Source organism: Lissotriton helveticus, chromosome 7, assembly GCF_964261635.1.
Source record: "Lissotriton helveticus chromosome 7, aLisHel1.1, whole genome shotgun sequence".
Lineage (NCBI taxonomy): Eukaryota > Metazoa > Chordata > Amphibia > Caudata > Salamandridae > Lissotriton > Lissotriton helveticus.
The window spans coordinates 227,085,155-227,098,110 of NC_136068.1; the positions used below are offsets into that span (position 1 = coordinate 227,085,155).

General features: G+C 48.6%; 1 protein-coding gene across 1 annotated transcript in view; it reads right to left on the reverse strand.

Annotated features, from left to right (window-relative positions):
* RTF2 (replication termination factor 2) overlaps positions 1 to 12,956 on the reverse strand; it is a 416,662-nt gene that overhangs the window by 269,655 nt on the left and 134,051 nt on the right. The window contains exon 5 of the mRNA XM_078652002.1: positions 11,276 to 11,354. Coding sequence (XP_078508128.1) covers positions 11,276 to 11,354 — 79 coding nt within the window. The remainder of the gene's footprint in view (positions 1 to 11,275; positions 11,355 to 12,956) is intronic.

Sequence of the window (12,956 nt, forward strand, 5' to 3'; positions counted from 1 at the left end):
AGTTGGGCCCCCCAGATCACAATCTTTGGTGGTAGTATACCTGAATAGTCGCTCACTGGTGAAACACCAGCTCGAGATATTTCAATTGCTGGACGGTGACAGAATCGATGTTCTACTTCTCTACGAAACTTGGTTGACGGAAGATTCTGCCCCAGATATCCTGGCAGCTATCCCCTCTGGGTATTATATTTTACAATCGAACAGGGCCGGTGGGAGAGCTGGTGGGGGAGTCGCAGCCATTATTCACTCCCAGCATAAGTTTACTACCTTAGAAACTTCTTCCCTCCCTAACACTGATTGTCTCACATTTAAATTTTCCTCCCCCAGGTTTTCTTTTGTCTGTATTCTGGTCTATCGACCCCCTGACTGTATGCCTCTTTTCTCTCAACAGTTTGGTGACCTGGTATCGGGGCTAGTCATTAACTCCGCCAAAATTCTTATTGTTGGCGACTTTAATTACTGGCCCTCTGATTCCCGGGAGAGCAGTTCCTCTGTTGACTTTACTGACCTTTTAGTGAGTTTAAACTGTAGTCAGCATATCACGACTACCACTCACTGTAAAGGTCACATTTTAGATCAAGTCTGGACAACTAATCTTGAGATTTCTCCTCCCTTAGTGTATCCCTGTTCATGGTCTGATCACCTTTTTATTTCTTTCTCTATCAAACTCACTTTGGCTGCCCGCCCCACCCCCATTTCCAATTTCACTGCCTGTAACTGGAAGCATGCCAACCTTACGGAGTTCTACACCATTTTGACCTCTACCGCCCCTGGGGAACAGAGCTCGCTGATCGATCAGGTTAGCTCCCTTGAACAATGGTTGACATCTGCAAGTGATAAAGTAGCTCCACGAAAAATCATTAAAAGTAAACGTCCACATGACGCTCAGCGTTGGTTTACTGACCAACTAAAATCCGATAAGCTGTCCCTTCGCCAAGCTGAGCGTCGCTGGCGGCGTAATTACGATCCCCGAGCCAAGTCTGAATATGTAGATCTATTGAAACATTACAAAAAATCTATTCTATCAGCTAAATCCTCCTATTTTTCCCCGAAAATTATGGATTCAGCTTCCAAGACTAAGGAAATTTTTTCCATAGTCGAGGAGCTTACCCTGCCAGATCGTGTCACCGCACAACCCTCACCCTCCCAGGGTTTGTGCGACTCTTTGAACTCGTACTTCTTGGACAAAATTGTTACCATCAAAAAGAATATCCCTCCCTTCCCACCACCCACCCCCCCACCCCTGCCTCCTATGAACCCCTGCCGGCTAGAGGCCTTCCCTCCCATCTCCCTGATGGATTTTATCTCACTGTTACATTCTGTGAGCTCTGGATCTCCTAATGATTCCTGTCCCCCTCAAATCCTCAGGGACATTTTTCTGGCCTGTCCAGACCCTCCTTTGTCACTACTCAATACATCACTTGCCACTGGCATGGTTCCAGAATCCTTTAAACAGGCGGTGGTTGTTCCCATCCTAAAAAAGCCAGGGGCCAATCCGTCTGTCATGAGTAACTTTCGACCTATTTCCCTCCTCCCCTATTTGGGGAAAATTTTGGAGGCCTATGTCACCCGTTGCCTCAGCTCATTCATCGAGAGCTCCTCCTTTTTGGAGAAGCATCAAGCTGGCTTTCGTCCAGCTCACTCTACCGAAACAGTTATCGTAGGGGTGATGGATGTGCTGAGACAAGGAGCCGACAAGAACATCGCCCAGGCTCTTGTTTTACTGGACCTGTCGGCCGCATTTGACACGGTCGATCATGCCATTCTGATCGACCGTGTCAACAATGCTGGTATCCAGGGTATGGCTCTCGCATGGATTAGATCTTTCCTCCATCAGCATTCTCAGGCAGTTCACTTGTCCAATTTTTCTGCCCCCCTCACTCCTTTAGTTTGTGGTGTCCCTCAAGGTTCCGCTTTGTCCCCTCTTTTATTTAATCTTTATATGCAACCCCTTTTGGTTTCCCTCCGTCACGCCCCTGTTACTATTTTGAACTAAGCGGATGATCTTCAACTGATCTTTCCCGTGGATTCTTCCCCTTCTTCCTGTTCCAACTTTCAATCAACCATGCTGGAGATTTCAGAGTGGATGCAGTATAGTCAGCTGAAGCTCAACCCAAATAAGACGGAGTTGGTATTGATAGGTGGGCCAGGCAATCCTTGGAATTCCAGCTTCTGGCCCCCCTCCCTTGGGCCTCCACCTTGCCATGTCAAGTCGGTAAAGAGTCTTGGTGTCATCATTGCAAATGATCCGTCTGTGAGACCCCAAATTAATGCAGTAACATCATCCTGCTTCTTCCATCTTCGCAGGATCTGCAAAATTCGTAGGTTCCTTACCACTGAAGCACTTATTTTAGTTATCATGGCTCTGGTGACTTCACGCATTGACTATGCCAACTCCCTCTACGTAGGTACCCCGGCCTATCATCTTTACCGGCTACAGCTGGTGCAAAATCAGGCGGCTAGACTGGTATTTCATCTCCCGAAACACCAACACATTTCACCCTTGTTGAACAGATTACATTGGTTCCCGGTGGCCTACCGCTGTCAGTTCAAACTTGGTTGTTTGGTGTTTAAAGCCCTCATCGGCCAAGCCCCTGCCTTTATTATCTCTAGTATCTAGCGCTATGCTCCATCTAGGGCACTCCGATCCACCTCTCATAATCTGCTTACGATCCCTAGGTACAAAAGGAAAAAACACGGTGGTTCATGCTTTTCCTTTCTGGCCCCCACCTTGTGGAACTCCCTTCCCTCTTGTTTTAGACTCTGTCCTCAGTACGATTGTTTTCGTAAACTACTTAAAACTCACTTTTTCAAGCTAGCCTACTGAGTCTTCTGCAGCACTGTCTCTTCCGCATTTGTCTTGAGCGCCATGAAACCTTTGGTGACCGTGTGCGGTATAAATGCTTTTAACATAACATAACATAACACTTGTCCCGAGGGTAATCTTGCCCTCTAGATCAATAAAGATCTCCTCTCCCTCCTTTTGTATACAGGCCTCTGGGGTCCCTATGCCCTGGGTACCTAAGGTACCATATACAGGGGCTCACAAGGGTGCCTCAGTAACCAATCTGGTATGTACCTAAAGTACATGGTATCAATTTAGATAGTGTACAGCTAGACTGCGGGTCTGATTAGCAGGGCCACAACCATACTACAGTCGAAAAACCAGTGAAGCACAGCAAAAAGTGGGGGTAACCATAGGAAGCAGGCCCTACTCTCCTACAGGTGGCTTGTTGCGAACAGCTTCGGCTTGGCTTTCGGTGCCGGGCCCAAGGGCAGGGCATCTTTAGCAGATGTTCAGTGCCTTACAATACCTGTCGGGAGTGGTGGCCATAGAGCCATCATTTTGGTCCAAACCGAAAGGCTTGGTGACTTGGGCAGGGGCATGGGTACTCACTGCGCACTGTGCCCCAGAATACGTCCTGCATCTGCAGTCTTAACTCTACTTCAGGTTCGGAGACTGAGTCCGAAATGGAAAGGGCTTCTTCCTCTGCTGCCAAAGACTTGTGCAGTTGCTCCTCCATCTGTTCAACATTGTGTTGGCCAAATATGTTGGGTGTCTCTTCCAGATCTTGCCAATGCATTTCTTTCCCATGCGCCAGAAGGTCCCACAATGTTTTCTTCGATCGAAAAGATCAACATGCCTCACAGTTTACCTTGGTCAGGAGACGTACAGAGGATGCGAACCTGATGGAGACCTGTATGCGGGAATTTTGCGTAGAATCGAAATGGAGTTCGGTCCAAGCCGTTGGTCCAAGTCATTGGTCGAAAGCCTAAGTAGACAAGAAACAAGGCCTGAATGGTGAAGGCCCAAATAGGCACGGCCCAAAGGCCGCCACTGGAGAATGTTGAATTGACGATCGATGGATTGCTTCTGTTTTAGAAAGGCAACAATGTAACATGAACTAAAAAAATACAGGTGGGTATAGATGTTAACTTCGAACCAAAGAGTGCCCGAAAATGGTCTTGAACCAGAGCGCCAAAGAACACAAACAAACCTGTTGGTGGAAAAAAAAAAACTAACAATTGAGTTGATGTCCATGCGCAAAGAGGAGTAGTCACTTTACCTCGTGACTCGAAAGACTTCTTCGAAGAACAACTTGCACACATCCGGACCCAACACTAGATGGCAGGAGTATGCAAAGCATGTGTATCGACAGCCACACATGCCATTGAACACATGCTTTTTTGGTTAAAGTGTATTTTTCACAGTGCAACTTGTGTGTGTGTGTAGTATTGAGAAGGACAGAATGTGTTTGTTTCCAATCATCAAGGTTTCCCTATATCCCTGTTTAGGGACTGTCAGTAACCCAAAAGCATTGACGCCACTTCATTTATGTATTGGGAGGAATCTGCAGGGCTATAAAAACCTGGCTTTCACATTCAATCGTTGGTGCATTGAACTAAGTTCACTTGTGTCACCCGTGGGTAGGAAAACAAACCTTGTAGAGCCGAGTGAAAGACCCAGTTTGGTAATACAACTAAACCATGCACCCCTACAAATGTGATCTGGTGACCAAGTTTCACAATGGAAAACTACTGCAGACCAAACCCCCACACAAAGAGACAGAGGTCAAATAATTTATTGATACTGCACTATACAAATGTCCATTAACATAAAATATTACCTTAAGTATAATTTCCACTATCTCGCTACTAATAAGTATTCAAACAGAAATAGAGGATTCCATGTTCACAGGCAGACAGAAGAGTGATCTACTCTCAAGTATACATCTGGTACAAGCCAGAAATATGCAGCAAATTTGCAAGCTTCACTTAGACACGCAGAAAAGGTGCAACATGGGCAGAAGCAATACAAAACATTAATAGTGCTGAATAGAGGTTTGTTGTTTAATTCAAAGTACTGAATCCCGACAGAAAAATGCTTTTCCTGTCTTAAGCAATGAACTTCTGGACTGCAGCTAGCTACAACTAAAAGTGTGTCAGCTCTGCAGAAGAGTGCTTCCACTTATGTCTGGGCATTTCCACTGAAACAAATTACTCACCAATTTGAAGGCAAAAGTCACAAATGAGTCTAAAACAAGGCAAAGGTTCTGTAATATCTTTTAGTTCAAATAGAATTGTGAAATGTCTTTTTGAAGCGGGCCAATAATTCACGTGAACTCTCTGCCCCACCATGCTACCTCTACCCAGTGCTTAATTTAGGCAAGTAGTTGCAGGTGGGACCCACTGGCACTCATTTACTGGGCACCAGCGCTTATTTTTCCTCAAAAGACTTTGACGCAGAGCAACAGGAAAAAAACAAAGATAGATAAACAATGTCAAAAAGAGAAGGCAGGGATGACAAACAACCTGCAAGAGTGAGATGAAGGTGCAGGGAGTATCTGGTGAGGATTAAAGAGGCATGAGGTGAAATCACAACTACATTTCTTGGCATGACCTTCTAGAGGCTTATGAACTGAACTTGGGGCTCGGCCCTTACACTTTTACGAATTAAGCACTGCTTCTCACACTTCACCCTATTCTCAACCTTTTCCGGTCATCGACATATCTAGAACTATTACTATTACCACCACGCACAGCATTAGTACGTGAAAGCAATCTGATATGAAAATAGATTTCTGTAACTCCTTTGTGAGAAGGAAGAGTACACAATACAGATTTGAGCTAAACTAGTACTTAAAAAACAATCCAAAAACTAATCATTGTCACAGCAAGACCTCTAGCTGCTTTCAAATATAAAGCCATTAAACAAAAACTGAGAAAAGAAAACGAGTTCTGGGTGAAAACACACAATATGTGCCTGTTCCAGACAAGCTACTGTGCATCACTTAACGTAACACAGACAGTGGCATGTTTATGAAATGTGTAGTCCAGGATGCATAGATGAAATTAAAATTGATAAGTTCTATAGGCAAATAAACCTACAAACATCCTTCAATGTGACCTAACTATGTAAATGTAAATGTTTTTGTACTTGTATAGCGCATAGCTACCCGGACCGGGTCTCCCGGCGCTTGTACTCATACCGCTAAGGAACCCTTCCTGGCTTTCCTTGTGAAGTGTCCACTCCTGGGCACCCCCATGATGAAACCAGGCATCCCAGCGCTGTTGGGGCCGTTGTGGAGATTAAGCAAGCTATTGCCCAGAGTTGCAACGTGGGACCCATGATTAGAATAGGCACTGAGGCGAGAATATCATGTCAGAATTTTGGGCCCGAGACCCGCCGAGGCGGGAATCGAACCCTGGTCCCGGGCCAGAGCTCTGCATCAAGGTCTGCAGCTCTAACCATTTAGCCACACTTCTCCACTTCTAACTAAAGCATCCCTTCCATGTTTCTTTTTAAAAGGGCAGACAACGTTTAGGGAAATTATGTCAATTGGAATTTGTTTATAATTACATTTTTCTGTAAAGAACACCAAAAGGTTACAAAAAGACAACCAATTCATAAAACGTGTGCAAATAAAACCTACTACATGTGCCATGCAGGTTCTATGCACTGTCTCTGTCCCACTCATTTGCAACACTGGTGACCATTTCATTCATTGCATGTGGTGTAGCCAACCAATGCACAGTCTCCTCATGGGTCAAAATGTTTATACAATGAAGATGTCCAGGATTACTCCCACAGTATGATTCTGAAGCTGGGAGAAGAAGCTCATGAGCCCTCGTCATACCGGCCAATTACTATGATCAACATGGATGTTGAAATTCTGTGTAAGCTGTTGGCTTCCCGCCTAGAGCCATATATGCAGCATTTGGTGCAATTAGGACCAATGCGGTTTTATTCCAGGTTGGAACACAGCCATGAATTTATGACGGCTTAATCATATTATGCACAAAGTACGTGATCGGGAAGGACAGATGGCACTGCTCTGGGCCGGAAGGAGGAGTAGAGTAGCCCTAAACACTCATACGCAGCTATGAGGAGGACGGCTTGGAGGCTCCACGCTTTGACCTATATTAATACGCCGCTCAATTGCAACCTGTAGCCCACTGGCTGACAAACGCAGACACTTGGTAAAAACACCTACTGGCTGGCAGGGCGGATACCCCGACACTTCAAACGGCGTTAATGGAGGGCAAGGGAGCGGAGGCAACTCTCCCCTATGTAGTGAGACACACGGCTGACAAGTGGCAGCGGTTCGTTGTGAGGGTCTTAGGTAAAGGGCCATTCCATAGGGATTTACAGATCTGAATACTGGCCCCCTTTAAAGAAATGAGAATGCATATGTCGTTTCAGACCTAGAGGAATGGTGGCTGTGAAGTACTTGCTGACCTTTTGCCCAATGAGATATTTATCACCCATGAACAGGCGGGGAGAGCATTGGCCTAGGGCAGAGACATTTCCTACACTACAGAGGTATCGAGGAGGTGGTAAAGGTCACCTGGCCACAATACCCTGAACCGACACAAACATTATATAGCCCACTCACGTGTGGTACTGGTAGTAAAATGATCTCTCTCCTATATAAAGCCATGAAAGAGGACTCCATGCCCCTGGTGCCGCCATCCAGGGCTGCCTGGGAGAAAGATCTAGGCGCCCAGTTGGAAGGGAAACCGTGGGCATATATAGGCGCCCTTACACGCACCGTCTCCTGCAGTACTAGGTTTAAACTGATGCACTTCAATTTCTTACATCGCACTTACTTAATGCCGGTAACATTAAAACGCATTTCACGTGACAGGGCTGGTAGATGTCCAAGGTGCGCCGCAGAAAAGGCTGATTTTCTTCACCTAGCATGGGAGTGCTCAGTAGTCACACAGTTCTGGACGGGGGTGGTCTGCAGGATTAGTGAAAATCTGGGCCGTCAGTTGAGACCAGAACCTTTGTATTGCCTATTAGCATCCGTACAGAAGCCTAAGAAACGGGAAATGCCATAAAAAACATGGATGGGAAAGAGAGGTCCGGAGTTGCCGGTCTGGCTTAAGGATGTGCGTGAGTGGACACTAGCCGAAGAAGCACATATGAAACTTACACCTAGGGATGACAAGCATTTGCAATGCAATAGGTTTCATATTAGGAAAGTTTGAGCTATTGGTATTGTAAATGACAAATGTTTTATTTAGGTTTTGATTTTGAAAATAGCGAAATTAATAGCTTTGTCATTTACCATGCCAATAGTTAAAACTTTCGCAAATGTGACACCTATAGCATTTGTAATGCAATATGTGTTGTATTTACGTGACTTACATGTATTGATATTACAAATAACAATGGTTTTTAATGTTTTTAATAATTAATACTTAAATAAAAGTCTGATGCCTGATGTTTGTGGATGTCTGACGCTTATGGATGCCTGACGCTTGTGGATGTCTGGCGCCTGATGCGTGCGGATGTCTGAAGCTTGCGGGTGTCTGACGCTTGCGGGTGTCTGACGCTTGCGGGTGTCTGACGCTTGCGGGTGTCTGACGCTTGCGGATGCCCGACGCTTGTGCATGCCCGACGCTTGTGCATGCCCGACGCTTGTGCATGCCCGACGCTTGTGCATGCCCGACGCTTGCGCATACCCGACGCTTGCGCATACCCGACGCTTGCGCATACCCGACGCTTGCGCATACCCGACGCTTGCGCATACCCGACGCGTGTGGATGCCTGACGCGTGTGGATGCCTGACGCGTGTGGATGCCTGACGCGTGTGGATGCCTGACGCGTGTGGATGCCTGACGCGTGTGGATGCCTGACGCGTGTGGATGTCTGACGCGTGTGGATGTCTGTTGCTTGTGGATGTCTGTTGCTTGTGGATGTCTGTTGCTTGTGGATGTCTGTTGCTTGTGGATGTCTGTTGCTTGTGGATGTCTGTTGCTTGTGGATGTCTGTTGCTTGTGGATGTCTGTTGCTTGTGGATGCCTGACGCTTGTGGATGTCTGTTGCTTGTGGATGCCTGACGCTTGTGGATGCCTGACGCTTGTGGATGCCTGACGCTTGTGGATGCCTGACGCTTGTGGATGTCTGATGCTTGTGAATGCTTGACGCTTGTGCATGCCTGACGCTTGAGGATGCCTGATGCCTGATGTTTGTGGATGTCTGATGCCTGATGTTTGTGGATGTCTGACACTTGTGGATGCCTGACGCTTGTGGATGCCTGACGCTTGTGGATGCCTGACGCTTGTGGATGCCTGACGCTTGTGGATGCCTGACGCTTGTGGATGCCTGACGCTTGTGGATGCCTGACGCTTGTGGATGCCTGACGCCTGATGCTTGTGGATGTCTGATACTTGTGGATGTCTGATGCTTGTGGATGTCTGATGCTTGCGGATGTCGGACGCTTGCGGATGTCGGACGCTTGCGGATGTCTGACGCTTGCGGATGTCTGACGCTTGCGGATGTCTGACGCTTGCGGATGTCTGACGCTTGTGGATGTCTGACGCTTGCGGATGTCTGACGCTTGCGGATGTCTGATGCTTGCGGATGTCTGATGCTTGCGGATGTCTGATGCTTGTGGATGTCTGTTGCTTGTGGATGTCTGTTGCTTGTGGATGTCTGTTGTGTGTAAGTGATAGGTAGAGACTTGTTTACCAGGCAGAAGCACTGAATGATAGGGAATCTGAAAGGCCTCTAGGAACCTGTAAAAAAATCGGTTGTGGTGACGAGAGGTGCTCAGTTACCAGCAATGCAAACAGAATGAACTCTAGGCGCTTGTTTGAACTGGGCGCTGTGCGATAAATCAGATTGTTACCAGGATAATTTGAATGTGCTTCCTAGATCACACAAGGATGACAGGCTGAGGGAACACAACAGTAGCCAGGCCTGTGGCCACGGGGGCACACACGTCCCTGCACTGGGGCAACAAGTAGTCCGGTCATCTGCCCGACCCAAAGGAATGTGCCTGTGGAGCAGAGGTCTTCATCTGTGAGCTGGAGGGGTAACCAAGGGGGGTGAGGCTGTGGCAAAGAGGAGGGGCAGGCGGGTGGTAGGGTTGGGGTTTCTAATAGCACGGCTTTCGCAGTCACTTAACACCTCTCTCTAAACAAAGAAGTGAGGCAGGGAGCCCAGGTACAAAAGCCTTTAAGGCAGCGCTGGGAGGGGGGCTGGTAATGAGGCACGAACTGAAGTGCTCTGGGTGATGTTTGTGCAAGCCGGCAGAAAGGACGGCCGTGGGAGGTGGGAGGAGAAGTAATAGAGTGGTGCAGGCGGGGGAGTGGGGGGGGCGAAGAGTGGAAGGGGAGGAGGGAGCGAGGAAGATCGAATGGAAGGGAGAGACTATGAACGGAGTCAGGGAAGAGACAGAGGGAAGGGGAGGAGGGCGAGGGCAAAGATTATACGGGGATGGTGGGATATAGAACCAGGGAAGGGATGGAAAGAGGTGAGAGAAAAGGAGGGAAGGCAGGGGAAAGGAGGGTGACTGGGAACGAGTGAGAAAAAAGCAAAGGCAGGGAGGCCCAGGTACGGGTGAGAAGAGTGAAGTGTGAGACGAGGTGGAGACAGTGGGGGAAGAGTAATAGGGTAGGGAAACAAGCTTTTAAAATGCAAGAGGAAGAGAGCTGTTCACAAAAGTGTGCATTGAATACATTTGAAACGATACCGTTTACAACTCTGCGTTATTATTATTAAACTAGAGGAGCTATGGGGAGGGGGAAGGAGAAATGCGAGTCACGGCCGCCAGGCCGTGAAGTGTGAAGCAGTGGGCGGGGAACCAGAACTCTTTGAAGCTGCTGGGCAGAAATGCGAGTCAGGCCGTGAGGTGTGAACCAGTGGGCGTGGAGGCAGGAGCAAATGGTAAGGGGAGCCTTTGAAGAGCAAGGCAGGGGGATAGAAGCGCAGTCACGAGGACGTGCACTTCTACAAATCCGGATCGTAAAAGTCAGCTTTGTGGTTTGATTGGAATAGGTCTCTCTACGAGACCTAAAAAACGACAAGCTGATTTGATGGAAAGGCGAGATCTTTGTACTTCGGGGTGGACGGGGGAGATGTCTCCGCTCACAACACTCCAGAGAGGGGGGAAAGCAGGTTGGATGAGGAAAGCCAACTTGATAATGGAGGCCGGGAGAATTATTACTAGAAGTGTATAGCCAATATGTATTTGGTATATCCCATGCTTGTTCCTCACTGTTCTATATATATGGATGATTATGTACCCCTATTGTGATTGTCTATCTCCAATGCTGCCGCCTGAACCGAGTATCAACAACAAAAACAAATGTATGACCCTATATGCTGTATCATTGATATGTTTTTATTGTTGCAAAATGAAAAATAAAGTTTTATTAAAAAAAATTATAATAATTCACGATATGATATCACCAAGTCAAAAAGACTGAACTATATTTTGCAGCTTTGGTAAAACCATAACCATAAAATGGCAAGCCTTACCTTGTGACAAACGTCTGTTTTCACTTCTTTCATTGCTCGTAGAGAGAACACACAACCACAGCTTCGCAGGACACAAAATCTTAAACAAAAAGAAAATGCAACCCGATGAGTTGTACATCAGGTTAAATTTCAACAGATAAATACAGTAGATCTATTATGAACAAGGTTAAGAACTAAAGTCACACGTATTGGACAAGCCAATAGGTCAAGCCTTTTGCATAACTGTAGTACCTCAAAACTTGACTAAATGGGGGGCGTGGCTTCGCGGGCGACGATGGCGGTTGCAGCTTGCTAGAGCTCCCGCCGGCCCGATATTAATCCGGCCGATTATCCTGGCCCCCGAGCCCAAACTACAACCCATGTGTGGGGCAAGTGTTGTTGAAGGTGTCGGGAGTCCTCCGGTGCCATCAGCGGAGCTCCTGGTCTAATTGGTGAGGCTGGGCCGCCGGGATCGACGTGAGGCCTAGTGCGGGGCGGTGAAGCCGGGGCCTCGATTTTGGCGCCTCCCGGCCGGAGGGCCTCCACGAGGGTCGGCCGACCCGCCGATCTCCCTGGGCCTGGACTATCCTGGAGGCTGAGGGGTGGCAGGCGTTCCCCCAGTTGCCTCGCCGGAGGGTGCAGAGGTGCTTGGCGCAGGGGGGTCGCCCAGACAGAAGCAGCGGCCTGTTGGATCCGGTGCAGCCGGGGACTCGAGTTTCGTGGTCCCCGCCTATCGGGATCGACGTCGGCCTTTGACCATATTCGGACTACGGCGAAGCCTAGGGAGCTGAGACCCTTGGTGTACGGCCCCGCCTGGATGACTGGGCCTCCGAGACTGGACTTCTGCAGACGACAGACCGGAGTGTGGCGGGACGGACCTGCGAAGGTCGGTCCGGTGCCGGTACTGCCCTGAGGCGGCCAATAAACAGTGACTGACCCCCTGGGACCCTGACATTGGCATTATTGGTGGTTGGTTCCGGGCGGCAGGCGGCTGAAGCGAATAGGGCCCGCAGCACCCGGCGAAGTGGGACAGGCCAGCCAGAAGAGAGGGGGCCACGCGGCTGCGAGACCACAGGGCCGCCGACGACGGGGGTGCGGTTCCCAGGGCCTGATTTGGAAGCCGCAAGCCCACGGCCCGGCCAGGGAGCTGCGCCAGTGCTGGTGTGAGGGCGCCTACACCCCGAAGTGGAAAAACCATTGGGTTGGCCGATATCGGACGCTGCAAACGGAGTAAAGAGTCTGCGTTGGTATAACTACTCTTATCATAAGTGGCTCTCATGTGGACTGCTGCCATGACCAGAGGAGGTGGTGGTTCCACCAAGCAGGGGACCATCGATAAATTTACGGGGCCCAGTGGGGGTCCCGGGCCCTCGGGAGGAGGGCATGGAGTGGGGCCAGATAATGTGGCGCTTATGGCAGCGATCACCCAGTCCAGAGACATGCTAGATGCCAAGATTGGTGCGGTGGGAGCAGATGTAACCCTGTTGCGTCAGGATTTACGGAACACAGTGGCACGAATTACGGAGACGGAATCTAGAATGTCGGTGGTGGAGGACGACGTCGGTTCCCTGAAAAAGAAGATGGCGGCGATGGAAAACATTCATAGGGGCCTGGCACTCCGCGTGGAAGATGCCGAAGGGCGCGCACGCAGAAATAACCTCCGCTTTATTGGCTTTCCGGAGAGATGTGAGAAGGGAAACAT